Source organism: Gallinula chloropus, assembly GCF_964237585.1.
Source record: "Gallinula chloropus genome assembly, chromosome: 27".
NCBI classification, from domain to species: Eukaryota; Metazoa; Chordata; class Aves; order Gruiformes; family Rallidae; genus Gallinula; species Gallinula chloropus.
This window is the reverse complement of record NC_140112.1, coordinates 5,910,461-5,929,763: the sequence shown is the minus strand read 5'-3', so window position 1 is coordinate 5,929,763 and position 19,303 is coordinate 5,910,461. Positions and strand designations below refer to the sequence as shown.

General features: G+C 62.8%; 2 protein-coding genes across 2 annotated transcripts; one reads left to right on the top strand and one right to left on the bottom strand.

Annotated features, from left to right (window-relative positions):
• Positions 1–3,101: 3,101 nt before the first annotated feature.
• Positions 3,102–11,095, top strand: MICAL1 (microtubule associated monooxygenase, calponin and LIM domain containing 1). Its single transcript, XM_084275912.1, has 25 exons — positions 3,102–3,166; positions 3,251–3,529; positions 4,221–4,428; positions 4,536–4,652; positions 4,851–4,949; positions 5,039–5,194; positions 5,417–5,517; positions 5,781–6,038; positions 6,471–6,586; positions 6,681–6,807; positions 7,065–7,137; positions 7,551–7,701; positions 7,797–7,984; positions 8,098–8,210; positions 8,304–8,354; positions 8,452–8,529; positions 8,910–9,078; positions 9,202–9,284; positions 9,393–9,849; positions 9,971–10,059; positions 10,202–10,291; positions 10,401–10,494; positions 10,576–10,675; positions 10,755–10,828; positions 10,938–11,095. Exons 2-25 carry the CDS (start codon positions 3,269–3,271, stop codon positions 11,066–11,068), a joined length of 3,384 nt encoding a protein of 1,127 aa, XP_084132038.1. The 5' UTR covers positions 3,102–3,166; positions 3,251–3,268; the 3' UTR covers positions 11,069–11,095.
• A 1,792-nt stretch (positions 11,096–12,887) lies between these two features.
• Positions 12,888–15,904, bottom strand: SMPD2 (sphingomyelin phosphodiesterase 2; the record flags this gene model as incomplete). Its single annotated transcript, XM_084275913.1, has 10 exons — positions 12,888–13,231; positions 13,451–13,607; positions 13,723–13,827; positions 13,904–14,036; positions 14,254–14,336; positions 14,696–14,785; positions 14,876–14,969; positions 15,230–15,306; positions 15,491–15,587; positions 15,855–15,904. 10 exons carry the CDS (start codon positions 15,902–15,904, stop codon positions 12,888–12,890), a joined length of 1,230 nt encoding a protein of 409 aa, XP_084132039.1.
• Between the last annotated feature and the right edge of the window lie 3,399 nt (positions 15,905–19,303).

Here is a 19,303-nt window from a genome sequence, read left to right as displayed (position 1 = left end):
CGAGGGGTGATTTTGGGGTACTGGGGGGTTGTGGGGCGCTGAGAGGCCGAGCGAGGATGCTCGGTGGCGGGGACAGCACTTTGTCTCCCGCTGCTCCCTCCCCTGAGCCTCCCCCGGCGTGTCCCCCGCCCTCGCTGCTTTTCCCCTCCCTGGCTCCGCTCCCCAGGGGATGAAGGGAAAAGCGAGCAGCCCCCGCCCCCTCCGCTCCGTTCCCAGTACCACCAGTGCTCCCAGTGCCGGGAAGAGCTTTGCTAAGTGCTTTTCCCTCATCCCAGCCGCTCCAGCTGGCGCAGGGGGAGGGATGCTCCATGGTGAGAGCCCCGTGGGGGTTCAGGACTGCGCCCCATCCCAGGGCTGAGGCGGGGGGGACACGTTCCCCACCCCCACTGCCAGGGGTGGATGAAGACCCGAGTGCATTCAAAACCTGGGGCTGGCCACCACCGCATCCCGTGACGCATCTCCAGCCGCCCCTGCGGGGACAGCTCGGTCTGGGGGTGAAGGAGAAGCAGCAGGAGGAGGAAAAGGATGCGGGATGCGCAGCTCGGCCCCACGCAGACTTCCCCTTGAGCCAAAACTCGGCTTGTAAGAGGCAGCCCCCTCTTCGGGGTCGGTGCTGGGCAGTGGGACAAAACTGAGCAGCCAAAATAATGGGGTGGGGGAGGTTTGCCCCCCACCGAGTGTTGTCTCTGTCTGGGGCTGGGGCTTGTGGGTCCCAGGCAAATGTCCTGGCTGCTGCAGGAGCTGAGCCTGGGACCTGCACCCCTGGGGGGTGTGTGAGGGGAAGGAATTTGGCCGGCACTGGCCCAGCTCAGCCAAAAGCAGGATGTTTGGCCAAGAAACCCTCCATCCCACCCCCCAGCCTTGGGCCCATCCCCAAAGTTACTGGAAGGACTTTCCCTGGGGTCCAGCCTAGCAATCCCCCAGTTGAATCCCAAACATGCTGGGAGCTGGCACAGCAAGAGGCTCAGCTGGAAGGGGATCCGCTGCTCCTGGAACTCCTCCCAGCTTTCATTAGCTCCGTATGGAGCCACGTCCTTTCCCACCCCATTTCCATGTGCCTGGAAGACGGGTGAGCTCACCAGCCACTCAGCATCCCCAGGGCAGATCATCCCCTTCTCCCCTCCACCATCTCCTGAGGGGGTCCTCCTCTCCATGCAGGGGGACAGACCCTGCCCCGCAGAGCAGGATGGGGTGTTCGTGCCCCAGTGATGCCCTCAGAGGCTGAATGTCAGCACCCACCCCAACTAGAGCTGTCACAAGCTGAGTCACAGCTGCCTGCAACCCCCCCACACCCCAACCTCCTCCCTCCAGCGCCAAGGAGTGGTTTTAAAGGAAGAAATGCAAAAGGCATCCATGGGGAGAGGGGAGTCGGAGGCAGCTGGGCTCAGTCCTGTGTCCTCCTTCACGGGCACTGGCTTTTCTTGGGCTGAAACCTCTTTATTTGCATCAAACCTGCAGGAACTGCATATCTGGGGGGGGGGGGTTCTGTCCTTGCTTGCAGCTCTCAGGGGTGTTCCAGCATGCCGAAGAGGATGTGGTGTGCCGGTACTGAGTGGTTCTTTCCGTAGGAAATGTGGTGTAACACAAGGGGTGGTGTTCTGCCTCCCCTGAGCCTGCCTGCCAAAGCTTTCCTGGGCAGTGTGTGCTGTGGGAATCAAGGTGTTGGGATGCAGGGCTACTTTGGAGCTACGGGCTGGAGAGGCTGGTCCCAGCCTGGGTGGCTGCCTCTGCCCCATTGCCCAAGGTCATGAGCTCCCAGGGGGAAACCCCATCGTGCCCGGGCGGCACAGGGCACCGGAGCCCAGTAGGGTAGCTGCAGGGGGGCAGCAGGCCTGCACTCCCTGGTGAGGTTTGCAGCACTGCCTCAGTTTCCCAGGCTCCTCATTCTGTCAGGGGGCTGGCACTGTGCCAGGGAAGAGCAGAAATCTCTCCCTGGGTCTTACAGCCACGAATGCATCGGTCACATCCTCTGTCCCCGTGCTGCCACTCTGGGCACCGGTGGCTTCACACTGGGTGCTTTATCCTTGTGTCCATCCAGAAAGGAAGAGATTAAAATGCCAGGATTTCCTGGCCACGGTGCTGGGCAGGGAAGGTGACTGCAAGGAGTGTTTTGCATCCCCTGGCTTTGCAAAGCAGCTGTCAGAAACTTGCTGGAGCATGACCAAACCTGAAACCCAGCTAAAATCTGGGCTTTGCCAGGTGAAATTTAAGCTCAGGCTTAAATGCTTTTGGGTCCCCTGCCCCGCCAAGGGCAGCTTAGCTCAGGCAGGGTGTCCTTCCCTCTCTGGCATCCTGTTGCGGGGCTGTTTTGCCGCCTTTCGGGGTGCTGTCACGTGCCTGATGGTAACACCGAGCGGCGAGAGGGCAAAGAGCGACGGTTCAAAGGTAGGAAACCAGATCCCTGAAGCTTTAACACCAGTTCCTCCCCTTCCAGCTGCTTCGCTGGCCTGGGAGAGGTTTTCCCAGCTCCAGGACTTGGAGGCAACAGGAAAGGGCAGAGCTTTGGGCTGGCAAGACAGAGGGTAGAGAGGGATGATGCTGGGGGTGGGAGGCAGATGCAAGGGGTGCTGGTCCCCTGAGAGATGACAAGGGCTTGGGGGGATGCTTTTTGGGGGTTCTCATGGGGGAATGCACTGCACCCCTCCTCCCATGGGTCCCCTGGTGCGGTGTGCTGTTTAGATGGTGGTTTGGCCCTTTTTTGGGTTCCCCACCGGTGCTTCCTCTGTGCTAATCTGGTGATGCGTTTGGGGGCGGGGGGGGGAAGTCACCCCAGTCCAATTGCAAAAGCCAGTCCTGCTCCCTCCTGCCCCCAGGGCTGGAGCTTGCTGGGCTTTGGGGCAGCTGTGGTTTGTCCCCACAGCCAGACATCCCCCCTCCCTCCTCCCCATCCCTCCCGCAGTGAGGGTGATGATGAAGAGGAGGAAGCAGCGTCTCTGCTCTGTTCCCGGCTGCTGCAGGTACGCGCCATACGGAGGAAGCCGCTTGCTGCCACCACAGCCCTCCCTGTCCCTCCCCTGACGTCACCACAGCAGGGTGACACCGTGGCTCGCTGGGCGCAGCACCCTGGGGAGGCTCCGCCAGCTGCTTGCCGGAAAGGGCCCCGCTTTCGGTAGCACCGTCACCCGAAAACACCTCCGGCTGGAGCAACCTCACGGCGCGACACCAGGTCACGTACCGGATGGGTGTGAGGATGGGGGTCCCAAGGGGTGTTACCCCCCCCTCCATACTTACCTCTGCTGTCCCTCACCAGGCTGCTGAGTGAAGCAGGATGAGTGCGCCGGCCGATGAGCCGGGCAACCCAGCCCATGACATCTTTGAGAGGTTCCTGCGTGCTGGGGAGTGCCAGGAGGTGCTGGGCTGTTTTGGGGAGCTGTGCCAGCAGCTGGGGCTGCAGGGTCATGGGCTGCAGCTCTACCATGGCATCAAGGCTTCCCTCAACTACTGGAGTGCCAAGGCCCTGTGGAGCAAGCTGGATAAGAAAGCTGGGCACAAGGACTACGACCAGGGAACAGCCTGTGCCAACACCAAGGTACCGGGAACGGAGGGTGTGGGGTTTGGGTCCCTCCTTGCCCCTGCATCCCTGTCCCCAGGGTGAGAGCATCCCTTGGGGCACCCTGGCCCCCACCCTGGGAGGATGTGGGCTACACCGGGTGGGATGTTGATGGGGTTTAATGGGATAGGGAATTAATTAGCACTGCTCCTGTCCCCAGTGGGGTGATGCCACCTCAGTGTCACCTCACCAGAGGCATCCTTGCTCCTCGACAGGGATGTCCCATGGTGGAAGGGGGGGGGGGATGCAGAGGAGCAGGACCTGCTAAACCCTTTTTGGGGGACAGGAGCATGCTGAGGAAGGATGTCCCTGGGGGGGGCTGTCAGGACCCATTTCTACCCCCTCTATCCCAATAGCTGATGGCTTTTGTCCCTGCTGCAGATGCCCCATGGCCCCCCCAGCCCTGTGCTGGAAGCTCGCCTTATCTCGCTGAGCACTTTAATTGCTCCATTGCCTCGGCAAAGGCAAGGTTCAGGCAGCGGGGGGAGGCAGAGGCACCCTGCTTTGCAGGGAGGAGCAGTGACTGCAGCCCAGGGCAAAAGGGGCAATAGCAGGGAGGGTCAGATCCTGACATGGGGGAAGGAGAGGGATGCTCCCTTTGGAGGTGCTGAGCTCCGTGGGGATTTACTCTTTTGGGGGGGGGGGGGGGTGTCTCCATCCACCTTTGCAGTGCCTGGTGGTGGGGGCTGGTCCCTGTGGGCTGCGGGCGGCCATCGAGCTGGCGCTGCTGGGTGCTCGTGTGGTGCTGGTGGAGAAGCGGGACTCCTTCTCCCGAAACAACGTCCTGCACCTCTGGCCCTTCACCATCCACGACCTGCGGGCGCTGGGAGCCAAGAAGTTTTATGGGCGCTTCTGCACCGGCACGCTGGACCACATCAGTGAGTTATTCTGGGGGGAGGCACCAAGCTCTGCACCCTCAGGGTCCACCTGCTGTGGGCACCCAGGGACCAGGGTGCGCAGCCCTCAGTGCCCCCCCCTCTCGCAGGTATCCGGCAGCTCCAGCTGATCCTGCTGAAGGTGGCTCTGCTCCTGGGGGTGGAGGTGCACATCAGTGTGCAGTTCAAGGGCCTCGTCCCCCCAACAGGCGAAGCGGCTGGACAGGGTAAGGTGTCATTATGGGGCGGGCGGCACCCCTGGGGACAAGGACAGGGCTGTGGGTGGCTGCTCTGAGCCCCTCAGTCCCTCTGCTAGCATGGGGCATGCCTTTTTTTTGGTGGAATTGGGTGCAACCCTCTCCCTGAACCCCGGAGATGGTCTCAGCTGAGACCCAGCATGCTCATGACAGTCCCTCTCCCCGCAGGTGGCTGGCGGGCTGTGCTGCACCCCAGCTCCTCACCCCTCAGCCACTACGAGTTCGACGTCCTCATCTCAGCTGGCGGCGGGAAATTTGTCCCTGAAGGTGACAGCAGAGGGTCCCTGCACCCCGGGGGGAGCAGGAGGGGGGATCTGGGTGGGGAAAGGGGGGGTCACGCCCCTCTCTGCCCGCAGGGTTCAAGCGGAAGGAGACGCGGGGGAAGCTGGCCATCGGCATCACCACCAACTTCATCAACCGCCACAGCCGGGCCGAGGTGGAGGTGGCTGAGATCAGTGGTGTGGCCCGAATCTACAACCAGAAGTTCTTCCAAAACCTCTACAACAAAACGGGTTGGTGGTCCTGGTCCCTGTGTCAGGGGGTGACGGTGCCCAGTGGGTCCCCATCCTCCCCAGTGCAAGTGGAGGCTCAGCCCTGGGATGTCCCCAGTGTGGTGGGAAGCGTGTGGTCCCTCACCAAGGGGGACATTGGGTGGCTGAGCCCTATGCAGGGGGCTCCCTATGCCCGCCCCAGCTCTGCGCCGTGGCTCAGCCCATCTCCTTCCCCATCACCAGGCATCGACCTCGAAAACATCGTCTACTACAAGGACGACACTCACTACTTCGTCATGACGGCCAAGAAGCAGAGCCTGCTCAAGAAGGGGGTCATCCTCCAGGTGGGGAGGGCAGGATCCGGCCCCGGGATCCCATACAGAGGGGTGGGATACAAACCACGGGTGCTGGTTCCACTGCGTCCTGGGGATGGGGGGGTTTCCCCACCCATTGCCTGTGCCACTGGTGTTGCACATGTGGGACAATCTCCTTTTGGGGCGGGGGGGCTCACAGCCCTGAGCCTGGCAGTACAGCTTCACCCCAAAGCTGGCTGGGTGGGGGTGCAAATACCTCCTGCATCCCAGCCAGCTTCACCCCATCCCCACAGGACAAAGCGGACATCGAGAGCCTCCTGTCCTGGGAGAACGTGAACCAAGATGCCCTCCTCAGCTACGCCAAAGAAGCCGCCAACTTCTCCACCAACTATCGCCTGCCCGAGCTGGAGTTCGCCCTCAATCACCGGAACCTGCCGGACGTCGACATGTTTGACTTCACCTGCATGATGCGCTCGGACTACGCGGCGCTGGTGCGGGAGCACAACGGGAGGCGGCTGCTCCTGGGGCTGGTGGGAGACTGCCTGGTGGAGGTGAGGGTCAAGCTTGCAGTGCTGATGCGTGCCTCAGTTTCCCCTCTCCCTGCCAAGCGTGTTGGTTGTGATATAGTCCCCTTCCCTCAGCGCTTCTCACCCACATGCCCCCTCCCCGCTGGAGATGCTCCTCAGGTCCCAGTAGCAGGATGGTGCTGTTATCCCCTTCCCCAGCCCCACCAGAGATCTGGGATGGGGTGGGTTCAGGGTGGAGGAGCACCCCAGCTCCTCCCCAGACGCGTCCACGCCAGCGTCAGCAGCATCTCAGCGGTGGGGCCAGGGAGGAGATGGCTGCCCATCCTCTCCCTGCGCGTCCCGCTGCCGCTCCCCGCTTTCATCCCCAGCCAAGCCCAGCAGCTCCCAGTCTCCTCCCAGCTGCCCCAACCGGCTGCATGTCTCCAGCCCATCCCCTCTCCACCTTTCCCTTCGCAGCCCTTCTGGCCGCTGGGCACCGGGGTGGCCAGGGGTTTCCTCGCTGCCTTTGATGCCGCGTGGATGGTTCGGCGCTGGGCGGCCGGGACGTCGCCGCTGGAGGTGCTGGCTGAGCGGTGAGTGTCCGTCTGTCTGTCCCTGTCCCACTGGGGCTGTCCCAGATTGGGTGAGGATGGTGGCACTGAGCTCAGCCCTGTTCTCTGCACCCAGGGAGAGCATCTACCAGCTCCTCTCGCAGACCTCCTCGGAAAACATCAACAAGAACATCAGCCAGTACAGCATCGACCCGGCCACGCGCTACCCCAACATCAACCTGCAGGCCATCAAAACCAGCCAGGTACCCAGCACAGGTCCTGCCATGGGGCAGCCAGCCAGCCCAGCGTGTGCCCCCACCCTGGGGCTCGGGGTGACACCAATTTGCACAGTCCCCTGTCCCCAAAGGGTGTGATGCTGAAGCTGTTGGTCCCCAGGGCATTTAATGTGTTGCCTCTTGAAGATGTGGGGGAGGTTGTGGGGGGGTTCTGGGTGTCCCCCTCGCTGGGGTCAGCTCCCTGTGCTGGCTCTGTGTCCCCACCAGCGTGTCCCCACTGGCAGGTCCGGCACCTCTACCTCGTGGGCATGGTGGAGGTGGATCACAAGAGGAAGAGCGACAACCGGCTCAGCACAGGTAGGAGCTGCTGGTCCTGCTCCGGGTCCCCTGGCTATGTGACAGCCCCCCCACCCCTCCCTCACCCCCAATTCCTCCCGGCAGCTCATGTCAGAGCAGGAAAGTCTCCTGCCATGATTTTCCTCCCCATCCCTCTTTTCTCGAGCCCTGGGTGGTGTCTGGTTGGCCACCACGCTCCCACCATGCTCCTCCCAGCAGCAGCTGCGTTTCCATCCCAGTGGCTCCACTGGTTTCTGTCCCCTCTGCCCATGGCCCCTTCTGGGTGGTCACAGGGTGGGGGGTCCCACGCCACTCCTGTGGGACCCCTTCCCGTCTAAAGCAGTGATGCTGGGAGGGGGCAGCGGGCTCTGGGGCTGGAGGGAGGGGTTGTCCCTTGTCTCTCTGGGATGCGGATTCGTGTCCCACCTCCCCAGCGGTCTCTGGAGATGCCTATGAAGAGCTGCTGAGCTGGTGCCAGGCCAGCACGGCCGGGTACCGCGGTGTGGCCGTGACCGACTTCACCACCTCCTGGACCAGCGGCTTGGCCCTCTGCGCCCTCATCCACCGCTTCCGCCCCGACCTGCTGTGAGTGCCCGGCACCCCCAGATCCCCCCCCGGCTCCCCCCCAGATCCCTCACCCTGCAGAGCCCACCCTCAGTTGCACCCGTTTCTCCCCACAGGGACTTTGACTCCGTGGGCACCCGGGATCCGATCCAGACCCACCAGATGGTGCTGGACACGGCGGAGCAGGAGCTGGGTATCCAGCCCGTCCTCTCCAGCGCCGAGATGGCCACCATGGCAGAGCCTGACCGCCTGGGGCTCATCACCTACCTCAGCCAGTTCTATGAAGCTTTCAAGACTCCTCCAGGTGCAGGATTTTGGGGGGGTGGAGGGGGTGTTACCCCACGCCGAGGGCTGGCTGGGTGCCCCCCTCCTTTGTAGAGGGGGTCCCACCAGCGTGGCTGTGTCTCCTCTGTGCAGAGGCAGAGAAGGTCAGCCAGAAGAAGCAAGTGCCTCCCCGGGGCACGCGAGGGGCCATCCTGTTTCTCAGCAAGCTGCAGAAGACCCAGAACCTGACACTCAAGCGTGCCCAGGTGAGGCCCCCCCCACCTCCAGACCCTCAAGACACCCCAAAACCATGTTGTTTCCCCCCGCCCCCATCCTAGCTCCCCCTTTTGCATTTACAGGACAGTGCCCAGAAGGATGCTGAGACCAAGAGGAGCCGCAGGGATGCGGAGGTGGGTCAGCCCCGGGTACCCCCAAGGGATGCTCTGCCGGGGTGCTGCATCCCGGGGAGGGAGCGGGGGGCTGATCCTCCCCTCGGGTTGCTCGTAGCTGGATGCGGGGCCGGCTGGAGACGCTGTGGACGGTGTTTGTGAGCCACCCCAAACCACCACAACGGACCCAGGGCAGGTTGGTCCTTGTGTCACCCTGGGGCAGGGGCACTGGGGGTGGTCCAGCTCCAGCTCCAGCTTGGGTGGGCACATGGGGGGGCACTGGCGGCTGTTGGGGGCCGTGCCAAGGGCTGGGACTGGTGCTGCACAACCGAACGCCTACAGGATCCTGGCTCCTCCCTGCCTGTTTCCTGACCCAACTGGTTTTCCAGAGCCAAGACTTGCCACTCCCTTGCTGGTGCCAGCAACCCTGTCCCAAGCACCCAGACCCACTTCTCCAAGGCGGGGGTGGGGGGGTCAAACACCCCCAAACCCCCCCTCCCGACTCCATCAGAGCCCCAGGGCAGGGTGGGTGCCAGCACCCCAGTGTCACCCCAGCCTGCCTGGGTACCCCTGCAGCTGCCAGCCCGTGGGGAGAGCAGTGACGCCTGCTACTTCTGCGGCCGCCGCGTCTACATCCTGGAGCGAGCCAGCGCGGAGGGACGCTTCTTCCACCGCGGCTGCTTCCAGTGCCGGCAGTGCGGGGCCACGCTGCGCCTGGGCGACTACGCCTTCCACGAGGAGCAGGGTGAGGTGGGATTTGGGGAGGGGGACACGCGATGGGGTGTTTAGGGGCAAGGTGTCGTCACCTTGCAGGTTGTCACATGGGATTTTGGGGTTTTTTTGGGGGGGGGGGGGGGTGTCCCCACAGGTCATTTTTACTGCTCGCTTCACTACCCCAGTCAGCCCAGTATGGATGTGCCCCAGAATGAGCCCCCAGCGCTGCCCGATGGGGTAAGTCACCACAGTCCTGTAGATGATGGGAGGGGGGGAAGCAGAAGGTTGGGGAAGTGGGGGGATGCTTGGGCACAGCCTCATGCTGCATCACCCCTCTTCCTCCAGGATGTTCCTGCCGCCCCCCCACCCTCGGAGACAGGGAGCCCGTCTGTGTCCGTCAGGGAGGAAGAACCTGTCCCCCCACAGCCCCCGCCAGCAGCCCCACAGCCCCCGGATGAGCCGGGGGTAGCAGAGGATGCTGCAGATGCTGGTGATGTGGAGGAGCAGGAGCTGTTGGTACAACCCAGGGAGGATGCTATGGAGAAGGAGGGTCCTGGACCAGAGCCCCAAGAGGCAGCAGAGGAGGGTGAGGAGGGCAGGAGCAGGAAGAAGATTGTCCTCACGCCCATGGAGAAGCTCAAGCTGTCCACGCTGAACCTCACCGGTGAAGCAGAGGCTGAGCCACCGCCGAAGCCGGCCCGTCTGCGCCTCCAGGTACCACTGGAGATCCGGCCAGCTGCATGGCAGGGACAGGATGCCTGGGATGAGGAGGATGAGGAGGAGGAAATAGCTGTGGAGAAAGGTAGGTGGCTGCAAGCTGGAGTCTCTAGCTGAGCAGGGCTGCGGGTTCCCTTGGGTACCCTGCTGTGCCCCATGCCGTGTTTGTGGGGCACCAGCCCAAAAGGACTCTTGTCTTGGGGCAGCTTTGGAGGAGATTGACAGTGAGGAAGAGTTGAAGGAGGATGAGGAGGAGGAAGAGGAAGGCACAGCCCTTGGTATCATGGCAGAGTTGGTGAGTGCTCTACCCCAAGCATCAGTGGCCGGGGCTCTTGCTGGTGTCTCCTCTCACCGTGGCATTGGGTCTGGCTGTGCCATGCAGCAGGAGGTGCCCAGCGCGGGGGCTGACCCCTCCCTGTGCCACCATCCCTTCGCAGGACCTGGAGGAAGACAAATACCCCACCTGGAAGCGCACGCTGACCCGCCGGGCCAGGGAAGCCCAGATGAAGAGGTTCTGCAAAGCCCAGGTAGCCCCACGGGGACAGCAGCGTCCCCAGCCTGGGGACATGCCCTGTCCCCTCTGTCCCGCTGCTGGGAGGTGCCAGCCCCTGGGCTAGAGCATCCTTTCCTTCCCAGGCCATCCAGAGGCGGCTGGAGGAGATCGAGGTGACCTTCCGGGAGCTGGAGCAGCAGGGCATCGAGCTGGAGAAGTTACTCCGGGATGAGGAGGGTAAGGGCACCCTGGTCCCCGTGTCTGGACGGAGGATGGTGGGGTCTGTGCTCTGCTCACACCCCCTCCACTGCCCCACAGGCACCTTGGCCGACCAGAAGACACGGTGGATGAATGAACTGCTGTACCTGGTCCAGAAGAAGAACAACCTGATGTCCGAGGAGTCAGACCTCATGATCACGTAAGGCTTTTTGGGGATGCTCAGCTCACCTCAGCCTCCTCAAGCCCAGCACCCCCTTACCCCTCTTTCCTCTCTGCAGGGTGCAGGAGCTGAAGCTGGAGGAGCAGCAGTGGCAGCTCGACCAGACGCTCAGGTGGTACCTGAACATGGAAGGTGAGTGCCACCCCATGGGAGGGGCGGGGGGTGTCCCTGTGCACAGTGGGGGGGTGGGGGTTTGGGGTTATGGCCCACCCAGCCCCACTCCAACCCCCTGCTCCCACAGAATCCCTAAAGACGCCCGAGGATCGTGCAGCTGAGCAGAAGATCCTGACCCAGCTGGTGGACGTGGTGGACAAGCGCAACCTCCTCATCCACATGCAGGAGGAGAAGCGGCTCAGCGAGCTGCAGGCCTGATCCCTGCGGCCCTGGGACCTGCTGGTTCCTCCCTGGGGGGGACAGGACACACGAGTGGTCATCCCCGTCCCCCCCGCCACCAGCTGAGCATCACCCTGAGCTGCTGCTGAAGGTGGTGGTGCCTGAGCTGCCTGTGGCAAATCCAGCTCCGCGCTTCCCAAAGCTTCCCATGGAGGGGCCAGACCCGCTGGTGGATGCCTGTGTGGGGAGACACCGAGGAGCACCCAGCTTTGGGGTGCAGTGACAGCATCCCCCACGCTCAGCTGGGGTGCCTTTGCCTTGTGCTTGCTTCTACACAAGATTTTTGGGGGACTATGGAACGGGGGGGGGCTGTGGCAGCTCTGCCTGGGTGTGTGATGGAAAAAGCCCCACAGGAAAGCGGAGTCTGGCCTGGGACAGGAGGTCCCACAGCCCAGAGGGGATGCTGCCCCGAGGCTTGAGCGCGGCATCGGGAGAGCCAGAGCTGCACCACAGACTGCCCCGGGCCAGGGTCCTTCCTGCTGGGACAGGCGGCTGGCGGCCACCAAAGGGCTTCACTCCAGACACAGCAGGGACACGACTGCACAGCAGGGACACGACTGCACAGCAGGGACACGACTGCACAGCAGGGACACGACTGCAGCCACCACAGGCGAGTTACCGTGGAGGTGCCAAACGTGGGGGGCAGAGTCAGGGCTGGCCCCTGGAAGCCATGCCAGGATGTCCTCCTTAGCTGGGGACATCCATCCCATCCCAACCTGGAAATCCAGCCCAGCCCAGCACATCCCTCCCAACGTGGTCATCCATCCCGACAGTCATCCAGCCCAGGACATCCATTCCAGCCCAGGACATCCAGCCCAGCCTGGACATCCAGCTCTTCCTGGGCCATCTTGCTCCATGCTCAGGGCCATTGCCAGCCTGGGCTGATCCTGCTGCTCTGTGTGCCACAGCCATGCTGTCCCCAGCTGCTGCAGGACCTCAGGGTCAGACACCTCCCTGCCAGGGGCTGGGGAAGGGGCTTTTTTCCTAGCAGCTGCCTGAGGGGCTTGCACCCAAGGCTGGCACTGGATGACACTGAGGATGAGGGATGCCAGCAGCCATGTCCTCACCACTTTGGGGTTCCTCCTGCTTGGCAGTGCCATGTGCCTTTGCATAGACCTTTCCAGCATCCCTGGTGATTGCAGAGGGGCCAAATGGTGCCTTCAGCAGCCTCGGCCGCGCTGAGCATGGGGGGATCAGGCACAGGCTCCTCTGCTGGCAATACCCACCCCATAAACCCCTCGTGCTCCCTTCAGCACCTCCCTACCCCCTCCCATCTGCCTTTGGGTTGTGCCAGCCCTGCTATCCTGCTACCTCATCCAATAACCCCTTCCTCACCCATATAACCCCTTCCCCACCCAGTAACCCCTTCCTGACCAGCGCCAAGGGCTAAAACATCATCTTTATTTTCTGAGTCAAACCAGGTTGCCAGAGCAGTCACCACCTTTTACCAGGAGCCCCTGAGACCCCCCCCACCCTGGGCAAGGGGACTTTGAGCCTGTTGAGCCCCCTGGCCATGCTGATGGGCTCCTCTGGGTAGACAGGTGCATTAAAAAGAGTATTAAAAACCCCAGCAATTAAAAACTGCCTCTGTCGTGGCTCCCTGGGCAGGGAGGTGACAGCATCAACTCTGCACCCCCCTCCCCAAATCTTAGTTGACCCAGGGAGGCGGCTGTAAGACCCCATGCTACTGAGCTGGCCACGGCCTGCTGGCCTAAAACCAGGTGTCAGCTAGAAAAGGGGACTCAAAGGTGCCGGGATGGGGCTGGGGGTGACGTGGGACACGCGTGGTGGCCCCGGCTCAGCCGTCACTGGGACATGCCTGCAGCGCCCGCAGCATCAGCCGCATCTGCTCCTCGGTGCCCTGCAGCATCTTCACCTCGATGGTGTGGAAGATGTGGAGGCCGGTGGCGAGGAGGAGGACGCCGGTGGCGAGGAAGGCCAGTAAGGAGAAGGAGAGCTTGGGGAAGGGCTGCCCGGCCGCCAGCCCGGTCAGAGCAGCCAGCGCGGCCGCTGCCTGCAGCAGCAGCAGCAGCAGGGCCAGCACAGCCATCCTGCCCGTGGAGTAGCGCTGCCGCCGCGCTGCCCGCAGCCCCACCGCCACCTCTGTCCGTGCCTCTGTCACCACGTCTGCCAGCGTCAGGTCTGCAGGGGACAGGGGTTGGTCAGCATCCCCCCTTATCAGCAGCATCCCCCTCCTTTGCACCCCTTTTCTCCTCCTCCCCCACACTCTGTGCTGTTTATGCACCACCACCCCCCTCAGGGATGTCCTAAGCAAGGAAAACATCCCCAAAATCGCCATCTTCATCCAACCCCATCAGGCCCCAGCTCATGGAGGAGCCCAGCAGCACCCTCCAACCTTACCAGCTGTGCCAAGGGTGGCCCCTGCAGCCTGTTCCTGCCTCTGGATGTGCAGTGTTGCCATCACAGCCTCGTGGTCCGAGAAGGGGATGCCCATGCCTGGGGTTGACCCCGTGGTGGTCTTCAGCTCTTCACACTTCACTGTGAAGCCGGAGACAGCCTGGGGGATGGGATGGGATGGGATGGGATGGGATGGGATGGGATGGGATGGGATGGGATGGGATGGGATGGTCATGCCAGCACCTCCCCTCCCTGCCCCAGGGCCCCTCCATTACCTTGTAGAGGATGTAGTCGATGCGGATGCCCAGCGGGAAGGGCATCAGCTCGGTCTTGATGGTGAAGCAGTTGTTGGGGACGAGGGTGCAGCCATCCTCACAGCCCTGAGAGCAGGCGTCTGGGTGGGTGGGTGGGCTCATGGTGTACCCCAGAACCCCGCTCGCCCTCCCTGCTGCTCACCTCAAAGCGTGCAGCCTCAGTGAAGGCGTCCTGCAGCCCCGTCCAGCCGCGCAGCAGCCGGATGCCCACGTCTTCGGGGTGCATGTTCAGGTCCCCTCCCAGCAGCACCACGTCAGCTGCCTTCGAGGTGTGTCTGTGGGGGCAAGGACAGCTAAACCCCCCCTTCCCCACCTCACCTTGTGCCAGACTGGGATTACTTGGGGGGGAAACCCAGTAATCCCCAGCTTTAATCCTGGCTGGGACTGGTGCAAATGGGAGCTCTCTGCAGGGCGAGTCCCAGGGGTGACCACGCACACCTTGGGGACCCGCAGTGGCAGGGGGACCCTGTGGGACACCCCAAGGCTGCTCACCGGATGAACTGGGCCAGCTCCCAGGCCTGCACCAGGCGGTGGGGCAGGTAGGCATCCTTCTCCCGGCAGTACTCGGCGTGCAGCTGGTGATGGGGGCGCGGGAGGGGAGGCAAAGCAGCGGTGACCCCCATGTCAGCACCCGCCCCACTCTCTAGGCTCCCTGCAAACCCACCCAGCGCCTCTAGATGGACCCTTTGGGGGTCTGGCTGACCCCTTTGTCATCACCCCATGCTGCTGGGGACAGGCTGGGGGGGGCTCAGCCTGCTGCACAGCCAGGTTGTGGGGTCACCGTTGTGTCTCCCCAACCCCATTAAATCAGTGTGTGATCCCAGGGAAGACACGCAGAGCACTTCAAACCAAGGGACAAGAAAGGAGGGGTAGGGCCACTTGTCACCCTCCTCCCCATTGCCCCCCCATGCCAGGTCCTTCCCCGGGTGCTCACATGGGTGACATAGACGTTGAAGATGATCCCAGAGATCTTCATGACCACGAGGCCCACGGACTTCCCACAGAACCAGTCCCCATGCTGGAGCTGCCAGAAGGGGAGGGAAGCAGGTTGGGGCTGGTGAGGTTCCATGGGTCCAGGCACCGTGGCAATACAAGCCCCCCCCACCCCACTCACCATGTAGGGGTACCCGTTGAGCGAGTACTGGTAGAGGAGGGTGTCAAGGATGGCGAACCTGGAGAAGACGCAGAGGCCGCTGCCGATCACCCCACTGCGGGAGGGGAAAAGCACAGTGAGGAAGAGTGGTGCCCCCCCCCCCCTTTTCCTGCCTCCCCACAGCCCTGAGCACTCCTCACACGCCTGGGTCCCAGTGAGCATCCCACTGTCCAGGTGTTGGGTCTCCCACGGTGACAGAGGTGACCTACAGCACCCACACCTGTCTCTCCATGTGGCAAACACCAAGGACACAGCACAGCCCTGACACCACCCCAGGGATAGCCCCAGCGGGGGGGCTGGCCCGACCCCTCTCACCTGCGGAAGTAATGGGAGAAGGGATAGCAGCCTCCCAGCTTGGCCTTCAGGTCACTGTAATCCTGCTCGCTCCACACCTGGAGAACAGTAGGATGGGCTGAGAACAGGTGCACTCATCTCACAGGCTGAGAACAGGCACACTCATCTCATTGTGCTGGTTCTCAACCGCTCATCTCACATCTTGCAGGCTGAGAACAGGTGCACTCGTCTCACAGCTCGCAGGCTGAGAACCGGCAGGCTCATCTCACAAGTTGCCCTCACCTCCTGGAGAAGCACCAGGTCAAAGTGCTCCCGGCGCAGCGTGTCCCCGATGAGCTGGACACGCTCCTGCCGCCGTTTGCTCAGGTAGCGGATGGCCCTGCCGAGGAGGGGGAAATGGGGGTGATGGGGGCTGTCGGGGCACAAAACAGGAGAGAGAGGGCTCTGCTACCGGGATGGGGAGGATGCAGACTGGGGGAGATGGGAAGGGAGGAGGAGAGGGGCCATGGGGACAAGAGGAACGTGCGGAGGTGTTTGGGGACACCTTTAGCTGCCTGCAGCATTGAGGGGGGAGCCCTCTCCTGGTGCAGGTGTCCCCCTCCCCACCCGCCCAGCCCAGCGCGGCTCCAGCAGACTCTGGACTCACCAGCAGTTGAGGTCAAAGACGCGGAGCTGCAGGGTGGGATCTCCCTCCATCGCTGGCTGCTGGGACTTGGCAGGGGCTGGAGGGCAACACCAGGTGGAAGCGGGGGTCCTGTGGGGAGCACGTTGGGGTGACAACCCCGGGGAGCCAGAGCAGCGCACAGGACAGTGCTGGGGAGCCCGGCTGCCACCGTGGAGGGGCTGAGCCAAGGCAAAGGACAGGAGGGAGGAGCACTTGGGGTGCTCCGGTGTGGCTCCCACTGTCCCTTCCTCTCCCACCTGCAAAGCCCATCCCTGAACCCCAACTTGCCCCCAGATAGGAATCCATATGCCCGAACCACAGCGGTGACTGCTCCATCCCCCAGGTGGGGACACTGGTGGGACAGGGACGGGGTGCAGGGCTCAACCCCTTTGTCTGTCAGCGAGTCGCGTTCCTGGGCGGACTTTAAACCCCGCTTTCACAGCGGCACCGTCAGGCACAGCGCGAGGGACACCCCACCACCCACCTCCCCTCTTGGGAAGCCCCCCGGACACTTCTGAAGCCCCCAAACCCCGGGGAACCCAGCACTGCCCGGCGCAGCCCCAGCCCCAGCCCCATCCCGTCCACTTCGGGGGGCAAAGGAGCAAACCCGGGGGTCCAGGAGGCGGTGGAGGGATGCGGGGGGCGGGCAGCGGGGTGCGAGGATGGGCAGCCGGGGACGGGCAGCCGGTCTCTGCCTGCCCCAGCGGGATTACCGAGCGGCTCATCCCGTCCTTGCGCCGCTCTAATTACCGGCGTCTCCTACCAGGACTGAGCCCTCCCGGGTCGGTTTTCTCCCCCTTCCCTCCCTCCCCGCCCCGTTGGCAGCGCTTCCCCATCCCCAGCTTCCCGTGGGAGCGGGGGGGGGCAGCGAGGCGCGGAGCCGGGACGGGAGCGCGGAGCCGGGACGGGAGCGCCGAGCAACAGGCGATACCGGGAGAAGGAGCCGAGTTACAGGCGGAGCGGGGCTGGGGGAGCGGGGTGCGGGGAGGGAGCGGGGCCGGGAGGGGACCAGGAGGGGAACGGGATCGGGAAGGGACCGGGAGGGGACCGGGAGGGGACCGGGAGCGGGACCGGGAGCGGAGCGGACCTGGCGGGGGCCGGGAGGGGCCGCGGGACTACAGGTCCCGTCAGGCAGCGCTCCGGTACGGAAGGGAATGGGAAAGGGAAGGGGAAGGGAACGGGAGGGGAAGGGGCCGGCCGGTCCCGGGAGGCGGGGCGGGGCGGGGAACGGAGCCGGGGGTGGGGACACGGCGGGGGGAGATGGGGAGGGGGTGGGTGGGTGGGATGGGGCGCATTGGCAGGCCGGGGGCACCCAGGGACACTGAGGGGTACCAGGGAGGAGGGTGGCTTTGCACCGCTCTTCCCCTGGGGTGGGGGTGCCCCTTCCCTCTCTCACACAGACCCCCCCCCACCCCTTCCATCGCCTCGGAGACACGCGGGATCCTCCCTGATTCCCACTCGTCCCGGGACATCCTCTCCCAGTCACCTTCGGAGCATTCCCCAGGCCACTGCCCCGCTCCATCCCGCAGGGAGCCGGTCCTGTCCGGGTGCCCGGGCTGGGAAAGGCAGCAGCTTCCCAACACTGGGGCCAGTTCTCCTCCTGCCTTACACCCGGGCATCCCATGCACACCCCATATTCTGGGAGCAGCGGTGTCCTCAGCACCCAGAGGATGCTCCCCCAACTCATTTGGTGATGCCATCCAGTGTCCTGTGGGACAGCAGCAGGAAAGGCGGTTGCCGGGCTGGAAGGGGAAAAGCCCTGGGAATGTGGTCAGTGTTGCCCTGTATCCTCTGGGTGCCCTGGCTGTGGGATGGGGGGGCTGTACAGAGCAGCCACAGCCCTGCAAGTGAGGCTTCAAGGGGATTGCTTACTGCTAGGACAGACTCAGCCCTCTGGAACCTGATGCTGGTGTGGACAAGAATGCAACCCCCTAAAATGTGTGTCCCTGAACCCAGTGATGCTGCAGGGAAACCTTTGCCCTGGGGTAGGCTGACCCAGCAGTCATCTTTCCCAAGTAAAACCCAGCACCAGGGATGCAAAAACATCACAAACCACAGTGGGCACGGAGTCCAAATACCCCAAGCTGGGGGGCCAGGAGAGGTGGTACCCAGGCAAGGGTTTTTTAGGCTGTAGCAAGTCAAAGAAACCCACAAGAAATCAAAAAAAACCCTCTGAACTTCAGAACAACTTGAGCCAACCCATGAACAAATAATTTTAATGTTCTTGTTGCTGTTGGTTTTTGTTTGGGTTTTGGGTTTGTTTTTTTCAGCAGACCGTAGTTTTTTTTTCTCAGAGCTCCACAGTCTCCTCTGTTTGAAGTTGGACAGATACAGTAAACACAACAAATATATGATACAACCCATCACAGCTGGATTAAAAAAAAATACACAAAAAATATAATACATAAAAAAAAATTGGGATTTTTTTTTAACATTGTGGACTGACACAGCTCTAAAAATGGTGATTGTAACCCTGGTAAAGCTTTACAAAGTCTTTAAAAAAATAAAACAGTACTTCATGTGAAATTCATAAATACACTGGAGGAGAACGGAGGGGCTGGGGAGGGGGGAAAGGGGGGGGGGGGTTTGAGAAAGCGTCTCTGGGATTGTGACACCGGCCGGGGGCTACTGGGGGCATTGGGCACCTTGTGCGTGGGGTGTGGGGTGGGTGGGTGCCCCCCAGGCTCGGTGGAGGTGGGATGGAGGGATGCAGGGATGGAGGCACAAACCGGTCCAGTTAAAAAGCTTCACCCCCCCTGCCTGGCCAGCCCTGTCCTGGTGGGGCCAGGAGCAGGGCACGCCTGGGGTCTGTGGTGGGGAAGCTTAAAGGTTTTAATTCCCAGAGGTTTAGATCAGTGAGTGAAATAAAGGAAAGAAAAAGAACCACAAGAAACAACCCCCGAACATGCTACATGTGAGAACTTGGCCCTGGCACAGCCCTGGGTGGGATGCTGATGCCTTTCCCTGGCTTTTCCCCCTTCTCTCTGTCCCACCCCCTGCTCCAGCCACCCCAGCTCACAGCAGCTGCCCCTGTCTGGTCCCAGCACCGGATCCTCGCCTGGGCACGGTGCTGGTGTGGCTCTGCCCCGTGCCGTGGAGGTGGATGGCTTCTCCCAGCAGTTAGAGGGCGAAGTCCCTGTGCCTCGTGGGACACGTGGCAGCGTGATGGCAGCCAAGGGCCTTTCCTGAGCTCTGGGGCTGGTCCTGCTCCTCTGCACCCGTCAGCATCAAGCCTAAACCCGCCCCCCCCCCCTCACCTTGCTCCTCTCCATCCCAGCCTCCAGCACGCTTCAAACTGCTCCTGCCCTCGCTCTGCACCTCCCACTGCCTTCAATCTCCTTCAAACCCACCCAGACCAGCACAAGAAACCCACCTAGACCTGCTCCTCTTGGGCTCCCCACGCCCCCCCACCACCTCCCCCCCAGCCTCCT

Excerpts from the sequence above, each read along its gene's own strand:
- MICAL1 (XM_084275912.1), top strand. The coding sequence starts at position 3,269 with ATGAGTGCGCCGGCCGATGAGCCGGGCAACCCAGCCCATGACATCTTT. Across the intron at positions 5,195-5,416 it reads AAACCTCTACAACAAAACGG|GCATCGACCTCGAAAACATC; the intron begins GTTGGTGGTCCT and ends CCCCATCACCAG. Across the intron at positions 8,211-8,303 it reads TGACACTCAAGCGTGCCCAG|GACAGTGCCCAGAAGGATGC; the intron begins GTGAGGCCCCCC and ends TTGCATTTACAG.